This window comes from Mauremys mutica, chromosome 1 (assembly GCF_020497125.1).
Source record: "Mauremys mutica isolate MM-2020 ecotype Southern chromosome 1, ASM2049712v1, whole genome shotgun sequence".
In the NCBI taxonomy this organism is placed as follows: domain Eukaryota; kingdom Metazoa; phylum Chordata; order Testudines; family Geoemydidae; genus Mauremys; species Mauremys mutica.
The window spans coordinates 189,059,796-189,075,987 of record NC_059072.1 but is presented as its reverse complement, the minus strand read 5'-3'; the positions used below and the strand labels follow the sequence as shown (position 1 = coordinate 189,075,987).

Below are 16,192 nucleotides of genomic sequence, written 5' to 3'. Positions count from 1 at the left end.
TGTGGTAGGGACAGTCACATTTATTAGTACACTTAAGAGAGTGCAAGAGGAAGAGAAAACTAAAAGACAAACAAGCTTTGCTTTAGAATAAAGACAGACTACTGTTTTCTCTAACAGATTTATTTCAAAAAGTACACAAGTCTATCATGAAACTCCAGCATTTTTTTTTAAACAAATGGACTCCTACAAATTTCAATGCTTCTACTTTAAATTCTTAAAAATTAAATATAAAACCTCATGCTGAAATTCATACCAATATCAAATACTATGCTTTGTGCACGTGAAGTATTGTATACCTTTTTCCAGTTGCAGACCTTTATTCCGTTAGGCAGTATTGCTTTAGTATAATTAAGTTGAAATGTGCCGCATCATTGAGAAGCCCAAAGGCCCTATAAACACTTAATGCAGTGTTTCAGTAGGGTTTAAGTGATACGATGAACCTAATGTGGACTTTACTCCTACGTGGCAAGAGTACAAAGAACAAAAGTCTGCCATGAAAACTATTGTCTATTACTGTTGGCTTCCTTTATTGCAGAAAAGCCCTGATTTACAGACAGATATTTTAAAAACATCTTTAACACTTAGCTGTATTGTTACTAAACAAGAGGTATGAGGACATTTAATCTGAATGTAATAATATACTACACAACATTAGATTAAATGTGTACTTTTGTACGTTTCTGAATAGGCAAAATACCACAGTTAATGGCATTTACAAAAATGTGATGGATATTTATTTCGCTGAACTGGAACAAGGCATTTTTAATGCACTAAACGCTTAAAAAATTTACTCATGAAATTTCAGTGTAAAATAACGCCTCACAAAAACACCTTTAAATATCTGTTTCAGAAAGTTTATTAAAAGGAAGTTGATGATATCTGGTCTAATGTAGTGTTTTTTCAAATTACATAAGGCTGTCACGCTTTATTCATCCCAAACTAAAATCAGAGTATGCCCCATTGACAATGGAAAACTAAATTTTCAGTCACCCAATTAACTACTTATTACTTCTTCAGTTCATTTAGATTTGATATTTACAAAAAAGAGTTTATCTTCAACTATAAGACTGCATGAATGAGGCATTGAGGATGGTGTGTTCTAATCGGTGAACTAGCTGTGCTTGCTTCCTATAAGAGTTTTCCTTAGAAGTCTTATCTGTAACAATTAACACTCTAATTGGAGGGGCGGGGGAAGTACTGGGACAAGCTATTTTGTCCCATCCATTCCATTTCTAAATAGACAATACATTTTAATCTGGTATCTGTTTTAAGTAAATTAGAGTCTGAATTTAAAGAAAAAAACAATAATTTACTAAACTATTTATTTTGTGATATTAATCAGATTTATAGTAGTAATAAGGTGGCCTCCATAATAATACTTTGTCCATTCAATAGGCCTGGATGTTAGGTACTTGAGACAAAGTCTATCCTAAGTAGGTAGTCCTATGTATTTCAGAGGACTCTGTCAGTTCCTGTTACTTTATCTTCCATGCAATTTCATAAAGAGACATTGTCAAGGCTGCAAGGCCTAAAAGCTTATGTTTTGAGGCCACATCATGCTGTCCTTTCCCTCTATCACTTATTCCTTTCTTGTGAGCTGACAGGGCATTAAATAGGCACAAATGCAGCTACACCTGCTTTGATGTAATACATTTATGTTCTTCAGTATCTTGCCTGTTTACCTGACAGGAGTATGGAGTATTGGACAACGCGAGGAGAGCCCATCTCACAAACATGTCCACAGATGGATTAATCAAGCACTTTAGACTGTTAGCTAGTTGCCCAGTCCTACTGCTGGTTTTTAATCTGTGCTTTACCTGTTTTGCACAGCAGATCAGTTTTCAAGATTGACATAACAGCATTTTTAAAATAATAAACACCTTACTTTAGGGTAGGCAAAATTTTGGTGTATCAATATATCAATCAACTGTGACAGTCTCTCTTCAGTGTTTATAACTGGATATGGGAAGGGACTGTCTTCGTTCCCTACATCAGGGGTTCTCAAACTTCATTCCACTTCGACACCCTTCTGACAACAAAAATGACTACACAACCCCGGGCGGGGGGGGGAGAGGGGAGAACCAAAAGCCCGAGTCTGCCCAAGCCCCGGAGCCCCACTGCGCTGGCTAGGGAGGGGAGGGAGGGGGCAAGCTTCAGCCCCAGGCAGAGGGCCTGTAACCTTAGCCCCGCCGCCCAGGGTTGAAGCCCTCTGGCTTCGACTTTGGCCTGGGTGGTTGGGCACAGGCTTCAGCCATGGCCCCCAGCAAGCCTAAGACAGCCCTGGGAACCCCACTGGGATTGCGACCCACTTTGAGGTTCCCACCCACAGTTTGAGAACCTCTGCCCTACACTTTCAAAAATTCCTTAAAATTAAGATTTTTTTTTTTTTTTTTTTTTTTAAAGAATATTGTATTCATGTGTCTGGAAAATAACTACAAAGTATTACGTATAACATGTGAGGGTTCTAATCATCTAATCTGGTACTACAGTGAAAGTGAATGTTTTCAGGAACATAACATTCACTAGTTTGTAAAGAGAAGTTCAAGCAAAACCAAAGTGTTTTGAAATACAGAACATTATGCAGAGTTAAGCCACATCCAAAATATTGGCAGGAAGAGGTACAAATATAAAAAGTATGTAAGACGAAATCAGGTCACAGTGTTGTAAAGTCTATACCTTCATGTTTAAGAAGCACCTTTCAAAAAAAAAAAGTAATTTAGGCACCAGAAATTTCTTTAAAAAACTTAAGTTACAATCAGGCATAAAAGTTTATTGGAAAGGCACAGATGAAAGATAAAAGTATCTTAGTTCTAACAGTATCTGATTACAATCTAAAAAAGATGTCCCAAAATGTGGAAAGTTTTATACATATCTAAAATACTTAATATCTACTTCATTCTCTAAATTCAGAATGAAAAGGGTTTATATACTCTACATAATAATCCAGATCAAAAATTGTGTATCTACCTACAACTAGGACAAACATCTAAGAGCAACCTAAATAATTTCACAGACCTAGTCAGCTAAAGAAAAAACAGACACTACAGCCTAAAGCTTCCCTAAACTCTTGAGAAAACCTTTTGTCTCACACCATTGTAATACAGATATACCTAGTATCTTTCACACAGGCAGTTCAGACATTTAGCTTAAATAAGATCAGTGTTGTACTCTATCTTCATTTTCAGTTTGAAGAATATTTGGCAGTTTAATATCCACTACTGACATTTTAAACTTACAAAGACTTGAACTGATGCAAAATTCAAATACACTATCCACAACAACGCAATAGCTATCATCACAAGATATCAACAGTACTTTAATAAGTCTGAAACTAGTACAGAAACTACACTGGAAAGCTTTTTTTTTTTTAAATTTGTAAATTGTGAAAGTTTTTTTTTTTTAATTCAACAATAAATTTTAGTTCTATATCTACAATTTTGGATAACCACACTACATGAAGAAGAGAAACTATCTGAAATTCTATTTTTGTTATGAGAAAGTAAATGGAATTAAGTGTTTGGTCCCAATATTTAGAGGTTAGTTTGGTTTTAATGGGGACATCGAGGACCAAGTTCTTTTACCCCTTTTACAAATTCTTTGTACAAAAACTGTTTACACAATGCCCTAAAATAGCAGACTAATATTGTACTGTGTATATATACACACACTAGGGTCAAAAATAAGTTTCCAAAATAAGTGAGCAGATTTTACCAACTCACAAGCACTTATTTCCCATTAAATGCAGATGGAGCTTCTGCGTGCTTACCTCTTTGGAATCAAAATATGGATTTAGAAACCTACAGTGAGATTTAGAAAACTAAAGCAAGGTTCTGAAAATCTTAACAGACAGATAAATATCTATCTCGCATAATTTAACTATTTGTCCACACACACATCCATTTTTCATGGGAAAACAGTTGATCTGAAGTTTTGGAAGACTAGGTTCCATGAGAAACAAGTTGGTATAAACTTGATGATGTCCCTTTAATGCCAGTGAACAGTTTTGGGTTGCTTGGCATGACTATAATAAAATGCTCTTCTCTTAAAATTGGGGTCTCATAAAGCTTGCATGGTCTCCTGTAGCATTTCCACTTGTTGCATTTAATCACAAAATCAAGTTTATTAGTTGACTGGGTTCAATTAACTGCAACTGGTAGCCCACGATATTCAAGTTCTCAGCAATTCAGAAAATGCTCCAAAAGCACATTACAAAAGTTAAAGATTTCCACAGACTTTCAGTAAAATATTTAGATCATTCAAGTACTTCAGCCACTGTGGCCATTATCACAGAATGGCCAAAGGAGTCAAAATATTTAAGTCATTCAAAATTTTGAGGATAAAGTCTCTGGAAATCTAATTTCATGGAGTACAGTTGCAATGTCTTTTCACTGTCAAAAATATACAACTTTGTGTTTCATATTCAGAATTCCACATCTAGCTGATATGGTGTTTTTTCATCTAAAATTCAAATACCTCCATTGTTTCATGTCTCATTCAGAACTTAAATGCTTTTGCTGAAGCAATTAATTAATATATTTTAATAACAGTTCAAAATTAATAAGCAGAAGTGATGGCTGTTCAAACAAACTGTTCATTTTCTTCAAGGACAATTTTGTGCACTTTTTAAATGTAGGTTGGAACAAGTTTTTTTTTTTAATTTAATATTTGTATAGAATAAAAAAAAGCATAAATTAACACCATTCTATACTATGGACCCATCCTTGCTTTGTGCTGGAATCATCACAGGGACAGCTCCCATTCTACTTAGATTAGGTGCAGCTACCTTTGACGGTGGAAAGTTTGGGTTTTGACCAGGAGAACGTTCAAAGTCTTCACTTGGTACTTGATTATATGGAGTCTTGGCATATCCTTCCATATTGGAGGGAGACATTGAACCCAGAGAGGAACGATTGCTGCCTATATAGCTGCGGGCTGTTGAAGTACGACTCTTTGGAGGAGGAACATCCTCTCTGAAAATAGTTAAAAATAAAAATGGTTTAAACCAAGAATGTATTGGTGTTTTGAGAGATTTATAAAATTTCTACTGTTTTTTCTATTACAAAAATAAAAGTGTAAAAAACAGTAATACTGTTTATTACTTTAAAAAAATGTTTCAAATATTTACCACTTTCAGAATCCTTTTTAACTGAACAAAATATTGAAACATCAGAAAATAGGATACAGGCATATTAATGTATACTACATTAAAAATATAAGGTTTTAGGCTTAGCTGTCACACTGGCTTAATGTACTGGCTTAGGTCAATGCAGAATTCTAATCAGCCATAATGAATATATTACCCACATAAGAGGAAGTTATTTTCTAGTTTCAGATATTACAGTTCAAAGGGTAAAGAAAATGGGCCATTACCTAATATCATGATGCACTTCTTTTTCATATTTTTTCTCTTTACGTTTCTTACAGCAACAGAAGACAAGAAAGGCCAATAAAAAGAGACCCAGAAGAGTTCCAATAACTGCTCCAGCAATTGTGCCAGCAGTATTTATAGCTAGAATAGATTAACACAAATTACTACAATACTGACATTTAACTGAATTTGCATAACTAGAGAATTCTCCATTTACACCTTAAAATAAAAACAAATGTTCTCTATACTGAGAAATATTACTGAACTGATACATGCATACTTATACACGTTTAAATTTAAAAAAAAACAAAAAACACAAACACATGGGAAGACAGGTCAAAAGGCTGACTTGTTTATTGGAGCTGAAAGAACGCTCAATACTAAAAAATATGACAAAATTAAAAATGGTGTCAGCTACCTGTTCTACAGCATATTTCTTCTATAGATTACAAAAGGATCAAATGAGTTTATTTTTTTTTTAACTCATTCATCAACATTTCTTATTTTGCAGAAACTATTATATAGCAAGTACTTACGGGGAGTGACATTTAGCACAACGAAACAGTCATCAGTGCCAATTCTGTTTGCAGCCACACAACTGTATGTACCAGAGTACTCCTCAGAGACATTTTTCAGAGACAGTTCACCTGTATCTTTATCTAAAAATATTGAAGAAACTAGTTAAAATTTTCCATTAATGATTATTCAATATTTCAAAAAGGTGTTAATCCATTACAACAAATTTTATTTTAAATGTCAGTGTCTTAGTTATTTTGACATCAGTTTGAAAAAAATGAGTCATTTGTCAAGCTGCAAAGAGCTGTCATATATAATACTATCATTCTTTTATGAATAACTGGAAGCTTATTCCATAGCATTTAATTTCAGTATTCGGTCTTGGTACTCCATACCACTAGTCTGCTGAGAACACTTCCTTGCCAAGAGTGTAAGGGATGTGTCTAACACAGGTAATCTGTGAGGTACCAGATCTTAAGACAGTAAGCCTAGGCATAAAAAAACCTTAGCATTTCAAGGTAAAATAAAAACATGAAGACAAAGCCTATTATCCATCTTAAATATATTATAATAGCAAAGGATAAACATTACTTAATAACGATGTCGCCGGAAGTTCCTCTGTGCCAGTTATTTTCCTCCAGTTGTAGGACAAGAGTGGGGAACCTTCCTGTGATACACATTTCAGGGTAAGGTCTCTTCCAGTTTCCTGTGATCCTTCAATGTAGCATTTAGTCATTGCTGGCTTTACTAATAAATAAAGTATTATTTAAATTAATTAAAAGTCAGTTATGGTGTACATTAATTAAGCTTTAGCAAATAAATCATTTTTCACTGTACAGAACTTGAAATCAGCCTATATTTTTTAACTCTTATGTTTCATACAAAGGGCAAACCAATTTTTGAGCCATTTTCAAGAAATGTTAATTATTTCTACATTTTTGTCCTCCTCCTCCTCCATTCCACTGGGGGAAGAGGGGTATCAATCCTCTAATTTTTGAACACTAAATAATAGGGCTGTCAATTAATCACAGTTAACACCTGCTATTAACTGAAATCAAAACTTAACGGTGTTAATTTTTTTAAACACATTAATCATATACATGTGTGAGGGTGGAAGGCACCAGCAGCAGGTGAGGGCTGGAGCCCCACGCACCAAGAGAGGATGGAGCCCCGAGCAAGGCTGAAGCCCAGAGCCCCCACCCCGACCCTCTATTTGAAAATATAGAAAACCCACAAAAATGTAAATAAATGGTATTCTAGTATTGTTTAACAGTGCGATTAAAACTGCGGTTATTTTTTTTAATCTCGCGATTGTTTTTAAATCGCTTGACAGCCCAATTTATCCACTTACAATTTAGTATTAGATTATGAATTTATTTTACACAAGCATCTCTTTTATTTTAAGTGTCAAATGTAATATGGCATGTAACAATTTGCCCTCAAAAACATATACAGCGTATAGCATCTGTACAAATTATCTTACCAAGCACAGTCAACTGTATTTTTTGGCTTTCAACTCCCGGAGCTTTCTTCACTCTGCACTGGTATGTGCCTGTGTCTGCTGACTTTAGATTCAGGATATCTATGGAGCCATCACCAGATCTGGGATCAGGATTAGTGAACTGTACCCGTCCATTCATAGCTTCATAGTAATTATTAAAAATCCTGTCTACAGAGTACATAATAATCTAAAAGGAAAAGAAAAAACAAGTATTTTCTTCAAACAAATCTGCATAGCAATTTGAATATTTCAAATGAACCACCATTCTATTTCTTTGGAAGATATTTTTTCATGTGTAAAAATAATTCTAACCAGAACAATTAAAAAAACCCATCCAACGCAATTTATCTGATGGAAAATGAATAAACTCTATTAACAGCTGTTTAAAATTGCTGTGTGCTAATACTTATACTGTAAACCTCTGCATGAAGGGGTTCATCTAAATTTACTGGTATTGCTTCTAAAGAATGGAATGGGAAAGGGACTAATATTTTAAGATCTAAGAATTTTTTTAAAATATTTTCTTAGTAAAAGCAGACTTGTTTGGTTCAACACAGCATTGTCTTTATCAGTAACAATAATCTATGATTCTATGAACTGAAAAAATTATCCTGGAGTTTTCTCCTCTTTACCACTCACTAACTTATAGTGAGCAATCACTTGTCCTTCTAGATCTTAATGATGTTTATATAACTGGCATTCATTGTTTACTATTCCTGTGCATGGTGCTTCACAGACGTGCAAGACCACAAGTTCCCTGACTTGAAAGAGACAAAATTCAGAGAGCAAGAGGTTCTTTATGGGCAGAAAGCTTCAACATTCAGAGCTCTTACAACAGCTAGGAATTAAAAGGTCTCTAAAAAGCTGTCTCTATACTCACTGTTTGTTCCTTCTTTTGATTATCTGTTGGTATTAAGACCCATTCAACATCTAGTGGGCCTTGATCTTCTTGTGCGACAGTGAATGTACATGGCAATGTAACTTTCTCTCCTTGCGCTTTTTCAACCATAGGCTGGTTAGTTGACGTTATCTTTAGGCCTTTTGTTAGACCTAGGGAAAAAAAAAAAGTGGTGCTATAACAAGTGTTAAACCTCTACTAATTCAACAAACAATAATTCAAATCTATGGATAAACATTCAACTTTTATGATAAACTTTCCATTAGACATAGGCCAAGATTTTCAAAAGTGGATACCAAATAAGTTGCCCAATTATCCAAAGTGCTGAGCACCCAATAGCTCCCTTCACTGAAACAGGAACTGCTTGGAGCTCAGCATCTTTGAAAGTCAGCCTGCTTATACAGATGCCTAACGTCAGGCACTCACTTTGGAAAATCTTGGCCATAATACATGGTTAAGTGTACAGAACTGAAATTGTCTAGTCGGACATTTTTAGCAGCGCTTACCCAACAAACCCTGTACCATACTCTGTTATTGAACAATGAAGTAAACTGGATATAATGTTAATCAGTTCAACCTGGGAGTCCTATAAATAGTCACTTGAATCAGGAAAAGCTACACCCTTCCTCATTTTCCATCTCCTACACAAACACACCCTAGTTTTATGCAACGTAAGTCCTATAAAAACCATACATATCATAAAGAGTTTTAGTTAACAGTGACTTTTCACAACAGTAAATGCATACCACAATCCTAATGCTACCTCTCTGGTATAGATAAGGACATATAGCATACTGCTAAGGTCAGTTAAGTCTGACAGGACAGTTGTGAAATCTTGACGTTAAATTACTTGTTCTTGAAACATAAGGATCATTTTGCTTTAAAGAATGGGTGGGTTAATCTTTTCCAAAAATCCTACTGAGTTTTCAGATTTAATTTTTGTGTCAGCCTTTTCTGCCTGATCTCCTCCTGGAAAAATCAGCATAATCCTCATTTGCATGGTATGCTCAAAGAAGAATATGTTTCCAAGCGACAGATTCTGCTCAATCCAATGCTTCAAAAGAAGAAAGAAACTATACAATGACCAAACAGGATTGTCAAAGAAGATTTACATAAGCGACCGGAAGCTATCTTTCCATAATATATTACAATCTTAAATCTACAACATGTGTTCATCTGTCATGTTTTTTATAGCAGAATCACACAGTATTTGTTTAGCAATCAGGAAATGTTCCAAAAGGAACATTTCACTGTGTAAACTGTGAGATGAACTAGAAAGGTATTTGATGTTTTGAATCTATTGTTGGGTGTGAACATCTTGCTGAAAGTCAACATTTGTGATAGACTAGTAGGTTAAGTGCTTTAAAATGGTAATTTCTTATCTGAAGTAGTAAAACTAAATACTGTACAATATTAAGATGCAAAATGCGACCTTGTACTGAAATCATGTGCTATGTAATATGAATAGTGTTGTTCACCATGAAAGAGTACACACATTGTTCTGTAAAATGTATCTTTTTAAATACTTCTCCCCGTTTTTTCCCCTCCCGCAGCTGCAAGTTTTTCAAGCCTCCCTCCTCCATTCCGAAGGCTATCTCAGATAAGGTGGCGGAAAAAAACGCACGCAAGATGAAATTTTCTCTGAAATCATGCAATCGACCCGCAGTGAAAGAGCTTATTTGATTGAGTGGAAGGACACAGTATCACAGTACAGGAAAGTGTCCAACAAACGTGAGGCCAGGAGGGATGAATGTGAGGCCAGGAGGGACGCTCGAGATGAGAGGTGGCAGCAAGAAGATCAGAGGAGGCAGGATGCAACGCTGCAGCTACTGTGGGATCAAACAGACATGCCCCGGCATCTGGTGGAGCTTCAGGAACGGAAGCAGGATCACAGAGTGCCGCTGCAGCCCCTGTATAACCGCCTTCCCCATGGTCCATAGCCTCCTCACCCAGATGCCCAAGAACGGAGTGGGGGAAAGGGCTCTGTGCACCCTGCCACTCTACTCCAGTGGACAGCCCAAGCAGAAGGCTGTCATGCAACAAGTTTTGAAGTGGCCTTTTGCTTCCTTCCCTCTTCCCACACCACCTGGGCTACCTTGTCAGTTCTCTCCCTATTTTTATAATCAATTAATAAAGAATACATGGATTTTAAACAATAGTGACTTTATTTCCTTTGAAAGCAAGCTGTGATCGAAGGGGGGAGGGTGGGCGGCTTACAGGGATGAGTCAATCAAGAGGGCAGGTATACATCAAGGAGAAACAAACAGAACTCTCACATCATAGCCTGGTCAGTCATTAAACTGGTTTTCAAAGCTTCTCTGATGCCCAGCACTTCCTGGTGTGCTCTTCTAACTGCCCTGGTGTCTGGCTGCGCGTAATCAGTGGCCAGGCAATTTGCCTCAATCTCCCACCGCGTCATAAATATCTCCCCCTTACTCTCACGGAGATTGTGGAGCACACAGCAAGCAGCAATAACAATGGGAATATTGGTTTGGCTGAGGTCTGAGCAAGTCAGTAAAGTGTGCCAGCGAGCTTTTAAACGTCCAAATGCACATTCTACCACCATTCTGCACTTGCTCAGCCTATAGTTGAACAGCTCCTGACTACTGTCCAGGCTGCCTGTGTACGGCTTCATGAGCCATGGCATCAAGGGGTAGGCGGGGTCCCCAAGGATAACTATAGGCATTTCAACATCCCCAACAGTTATTTTCTGGTCCGGGAAGTAAATGCCTTGCTGCAGCCGTTTAAACAGATTAGTGTTCCTGAAGATGCGAGCGTCATGAACCTTTCCCTAACATCCCATGTTGATGTTGGTGAAACGTCCCTTGTGATCCACCAGTGCTGGCAGCAGCATTGAAAAGTACCCCTTGAGGTTTATGTACTGGCTGCCTTGGTGCTCCGATGCCAAGATACGGATATAGGTTCTATCTATTGCCCCACCACAGTTAGGGAATCCCATTGCAGCAAAGCCATCCGATATGGCCTGCACATGTCCCAGAGTCACAACCTTTGGTAGCAGCAGCTCAATGATTGCTTTGGCTATTTGCATCACAGCAGCGCCCACAGTAGATTTGCCCACTCCAAATTTATTCCCAACTGACCGGTAGCTGTCTGGCATTGCAAGCTTCCACAGGGCTATCGCCACTCTCTTCTCAACTGTGAGGGCTGCTCTCATCGTGGTATTCTGGCGTTTCAGGGCAGTGGAAAGCAAGTCACAAAGTTCCATGAAAGTGCCCTTACGCATGTGAAAGTTTCGCAGCCACTGAGAATCGTTCCACACCTGCAACACTATGCGGTCCCACCAGTCTGTGCTTCTTTCCTGGGCCCAAAATTGGCGTTCAATGGCTAGAACCTGCCCCATTACCAGCATGATCTCCAACGCGCCGGGGCCCGTGGTTTGAGAGACTTCTGTGTCCATGTCCTCATCACTGTCATCACCGCGCTGCCGCCTCCTCCTCGCCTGGTTTTGCAGGTTCTGGTTCAGCATAAAGTGCACGATAATGCGCGAGGTGTTTACAATGTTTATGGCTGCTGCGTTGAGCTGAGCGGGCTCCATGCTTGCCATGGTATGGCGTCCGCACAGGTAACCCAGGAAAAAAGATGCAAAACAGTTGTCTGCCGTTGCTTTCACAGAGAGAGGGAGGGAGGGGAAGGGGGCCTGACGACATGTACCCAGAACCCACCCGCGACAATGTTTTTTGCCCCATCAGGCATTGGGATCTCAACCCAGAATTCCAATAGGCGGGGGAGACTGCTGGAACTATGGGATAGCTACCCACAGTGCAACGCTCCGGAAGTCGACGCTAGCCTTGGTACTATGGATGCACACCACCGAATTAATGTGGTTACTGTGGCCGCATGTACTCGACTTTATACAATTAGTTTCCAAAAACTGATTTCTGTAAAATCGGAGTAATCCCATAGTGTAGACATACCCTATGTATCAGTCTACTAAAGCTGTCCTTCTCCCTTGACCCCTCTCCCTTTCTCCTACCATCACCTCAGTGAGAGAGAATAATAAGACATCCCCAGGTCTGCCTTCCAGCTAAATCCAACTCTAACCAACAGAGCCCAGAATTACCATCCATGGGAAGCATGAAGAAGAGGTATGTAGGAATCAAAGTTCCCATACTATTTTTTTAAAGTGCATTTTAAAACTACTCGGAGTTTATTATATAACAGAGATGCAGACTGAATTTCTATAGCCCCATCCAGTTTCTGGCTGCTTGTTACTACATTTTCTCCAGTCTCAGCCAATAAATACAGCCAAGAGAAAATAAGCACAAACCCATCTATCAGAGATCACATAGCAGTAAAGGACTTGTTAAAACTACAATTATTCTACATAGCAATACAAGATTCAAAAGATCTTTTAAGAATTATTTCAATTACAGCTTGAATAGCACTTGAGAAAAAAGCCATTGTGCACTTTGTTCAACATACAAGAATCCTTCCACAACGATTAACTTTTTAGATATTACTACTGGGGGGGGGGGAGGTCTGTGAGTCCCTCAATGCCAGCTGGCAAAGGGCCCCCATATCTCATCAGGCCTGACACACACAGTGCCCCAACATACATCATAATGGTGTCATGTAAGGTATCATATGTAAACTGTTGATATGCTGGTCCTGAAAATCAGTGTGTTATGTATGTACAGACTGTATACAAAAAGTTATAGATGTGTGCTTGAAATATGTTCTTAAAATGTGTTTGGGAGGCAGAGCAAGAACCCAGCCTGCCCGAGACAAATGAATGTGTATTTACACATTTACACAGAGGACAACAGAAATACATTTGCATATAAAGTAAATAAAGCCATTAAACTAGACAAGCAGGGAAGAAGACTGTTAAACAATCTTGCCAGGGGACAGAGTCTGAACCCCAGGAAGGTTCCTGGCTTTTGAAACAGAGACAATAAACTTTGGATAATATAAGAGGGGCAAAGAGAATCTAGAGATCAGTAATGTAGGGGTCACAAGAGCACAGCACCTTACTGAACCTCACACTCCCATGAGGCAATCCAAGTAATTGGTGTAGATTTTAGAGCACTTAGAGGAATTGGGTTCTAAACAGAAAGATGTTCTTAACCTTAACTACAGCAGAGTTATTGCTCTAATACAGACTTCATGCTAAAGTGAATTCAACTGATATAGTGAATTAATGGCCCACTTCCTAGTAACTGAAAGTGAAGATGTTCTCCTGATGCAATATGACTAGTAAGACAACACAGGTAAAGGGAGAAAGCAGAAAATTAACTGAAATGTCTGAAGATTTTTCTTTTACAAACCAAAAAGCTTTTAAACCACGAAGACTAGAATTAAGGGTTCAGCACTTCTAACACAATTAGGTCTCTAATTTTAAGAAATCTCCCATTAGTGCAACCACTGATTCAGTTGGATCAGTGAAAGCCTGAGTAGGAGCTATAAAGTAGGCAAGGCTCTTGCTACTTCCAGCATTTTTGATCACCAAGCACATTTAGTTGACAGTGGTAAAATTTTTAGAATCTGCTACACTCTTCCCTACACTTGTCCCACCCAAGCTACCACCAGTGCAGCTGAAGCAATCATAACACTAGTGGGATTTCCATACAGTCATATTCTCAGCAAGTGTACTAGACCTACATTTCTCGCACTGCCTAGGGCCTAGGCTGTTGACATCAACTGTACCAGAGAAACAGAACCTTGTGCTGACAGGTAAATAAAGCAAAAATAGTTTTCTGGTATTTGATTTTAAAACTGTGTTTTAAGTTAGTGAATACAGTGTTAGTGAAGTTAGAGTCTTTGGCTTTCATTTTAAAGTAAAAATAACCAATAATATAACACCAAACAATTTTTCAAGAAACACTACAGGCTGATGATGGAAGGGAAGGCAGGGCAGGAAGAGGCAAGGCTACTTCAAAGGGACCGTCATTAAAATTCATGTCCTGTTCACATTACTAATGTAAATTACTATTTCCTGGTCATCCTTTCAGAGGTTCACTTCTTAGGCTACTTGTGAATATCATAGCTGGAGTCGATGTACCTAGGTCAAGTTACCATGGGGTCTACACCAAGGAGGGTCGACGGGAGAAAATCTCCCGTTGACTTACCTTACTCTTCTCGTCAGGGTAGAGTACAAGGGTCGACTGGAGAGTGATCTGCAGTCAATTTGGCAGGTCTTCACTAGACCCGCTAAATCAACCGCCAGTGGATTGATCTAAGAGCATCGATCCCCGCCATAGTGTAGACCTGCCCTTAGGCTATGGCTACAATACAGCTTACGTTGACCTAAATTATGTTGCTATGGGGTAATTAAGATGACAGAGGAGTTCTCTGCCCGTTGCCTTAAAGCGGCTACACTAGAGAGCTTACTGCGGTGCAGCGCCACTGTAAACTCTCTAGTATAGGGCAGTACTTCTCAAAGTCAGGCTGCCACTTGTTCAGGGAAAGCCTCTGTCAGTCTGGGCCGGTGTGTTTACCTGCCGTGTCCGCGGGTTCGTCTGACAGTGGCTCCCACTGGCTGCGGGTCGCTACTCCAGGCCACTTGGGGTGGCGGAAAGTGGCAGCCAGCACATCCCTCGGCCCGCGCCACTTCCCACAGCCCCCATTGGCCTGGAGCAGAGAACTGCGGCTGGTGGGAGTTGCGATCGGCCGAACCTGCGGACGGGCAGGTAAACAAACTGGCCCAGCCTGCCAAGGGGCTTACCCTGGTGGACTGCGTGCCAAAGGTTGCCGATCCCTGTACTAAAGCCTTGTCTAAGCACAAACTTGTACCAATAGTCTTCCACCAAAACCAGGGAAATTAGGACCTGATACTCTTAATAAAAAAATTCAAAGAAATCTGTCCCAGCTCTCTTTATGCATTTTAAAGAAACAGGATAAAGAACACAGGCTATTTTTCCCCTTCTGTAGGTAACCTTTAATTCAAATTATTTGTTTTCTTTTTAAAAGAGAAACTCAATTCCAATGGACCAATTCACTATCATCTCCATTTTATTTTAGAGGCTCTAAATATCAAGTGCTGAAGGACAAGGTTTGAAATGTACATTAGTTAGGTGCATAAGGCCTAGTAAATTTTTAGGACATCTATTATTGAAAACTACCTTACCAGTGAGACAACCTAATTTAGAAGGGTCAGAGAAAGCAAAAAGAATACACACAAGGGAGAAAGGAGCAGTAGTAACAAACAAGCAGCAACTAGGGAATTAGTGAAAACAATTGGCAAAGATGCAGTAGGGAAGAAACAGATAGGAAAAGACTGCTTTGGCTAGTACTAAAGAAATCCAAACTTAATATTAGTGAGAATTTGAGAGGGCAAGGAAGATGAATCCACAAAAAGAAAAAAAGAAAAAGAAAAAGGAGAAAGGTAAACTGAGGGAAAGAATGTGAAAATAAAACAAGTGGAAAAGAAATAAAGCTATGGCTGCATTTAAGCATTCTATTTACATAGCTATATTTAATTTAATTTCCCTGGAAAACGTCTAAGAATTCTTACATTTGGTAGGTTTGGAGTGCTTGGGCAAGAAAAGAAGAGATGAGATAATATTGCTGCTTACACTTCAGGGTATCAGGTTTCAGAGTGGTAGCCGGTTTGTCTGTATCAGCAAAAAGAACGAGGAGAACTTGTGGCACCTTAGGCCTGGTCTACACTAGCGGGGGGGTTCGAACTAAGGTACGCAAGTTCAGCTACGCGAATAGCATAGCTGAACTCGAAGTACCTTAGTTCGAAGTACTTACCCGTCCTCACGGCGCGGGATCGAAGTCCGCGGCTCCCCCGTCGACTCTGCCACCGCCGTTCGCGGTGGTGGAGTTCCGGAGTCGATCGCTACCCGCCAACCCGGGCGGGTAGTATGGACGTACCCTTAGAGACTAACAAATTTATTTGAGCATAAGCTTTTGTGGGCTAAAACCCACTTCATCGGATGCATGC

The 16,192-nt window shown here is 38.9% G+C and overlaps 1 protein-coding gene across 4 annotated transcripts in view; it reads right to left on the bottom strand.

The window, feature by feature from the left end:
• CXADR (CXADR Ig-like cell adhesion molecule) overlaps positions 1–16,192 on the bottom strand; it is a 53,894-nt gene that overhangs the window by 16,671 nt on the left and 21,031 nt on the right. For 3 of the 4 annotated variants that reach the window (XM_045002173.1, XM_045002172.1, XM_045002175.1), the window contains exons 2-7: positions 8,266–8,435; positions 7,368–7,572; positions 6,476–6,631; positions 5,905–6,027; positions 5,371–5,509; positions 1–4,970 (exon numbers count right to left, since the gene is read on the bottom strand). In XM_045002173.1, coding sequence (XP_044858108.1) covers positions 4,703–4,970; positions 5,371–5,509; positions 5,905–6,027; positions 6,476–6,631; positions 7,368–7,572; positions 8,266–8,435 — 1,061 coding nt within the window. In that variant the 3' untranslated portion in view covers positions 1–4,702. The remainder of the gene's footprint in view (positions 4,971–5,370; positions 5,510–5,904; positions 6,028–6,475; positions 6,632–7,367; positions 7,573–8,265; positions 8,436–16,192) is intronic. The other variant, XM_045002174.1, reaches the window with a different exon arrangement.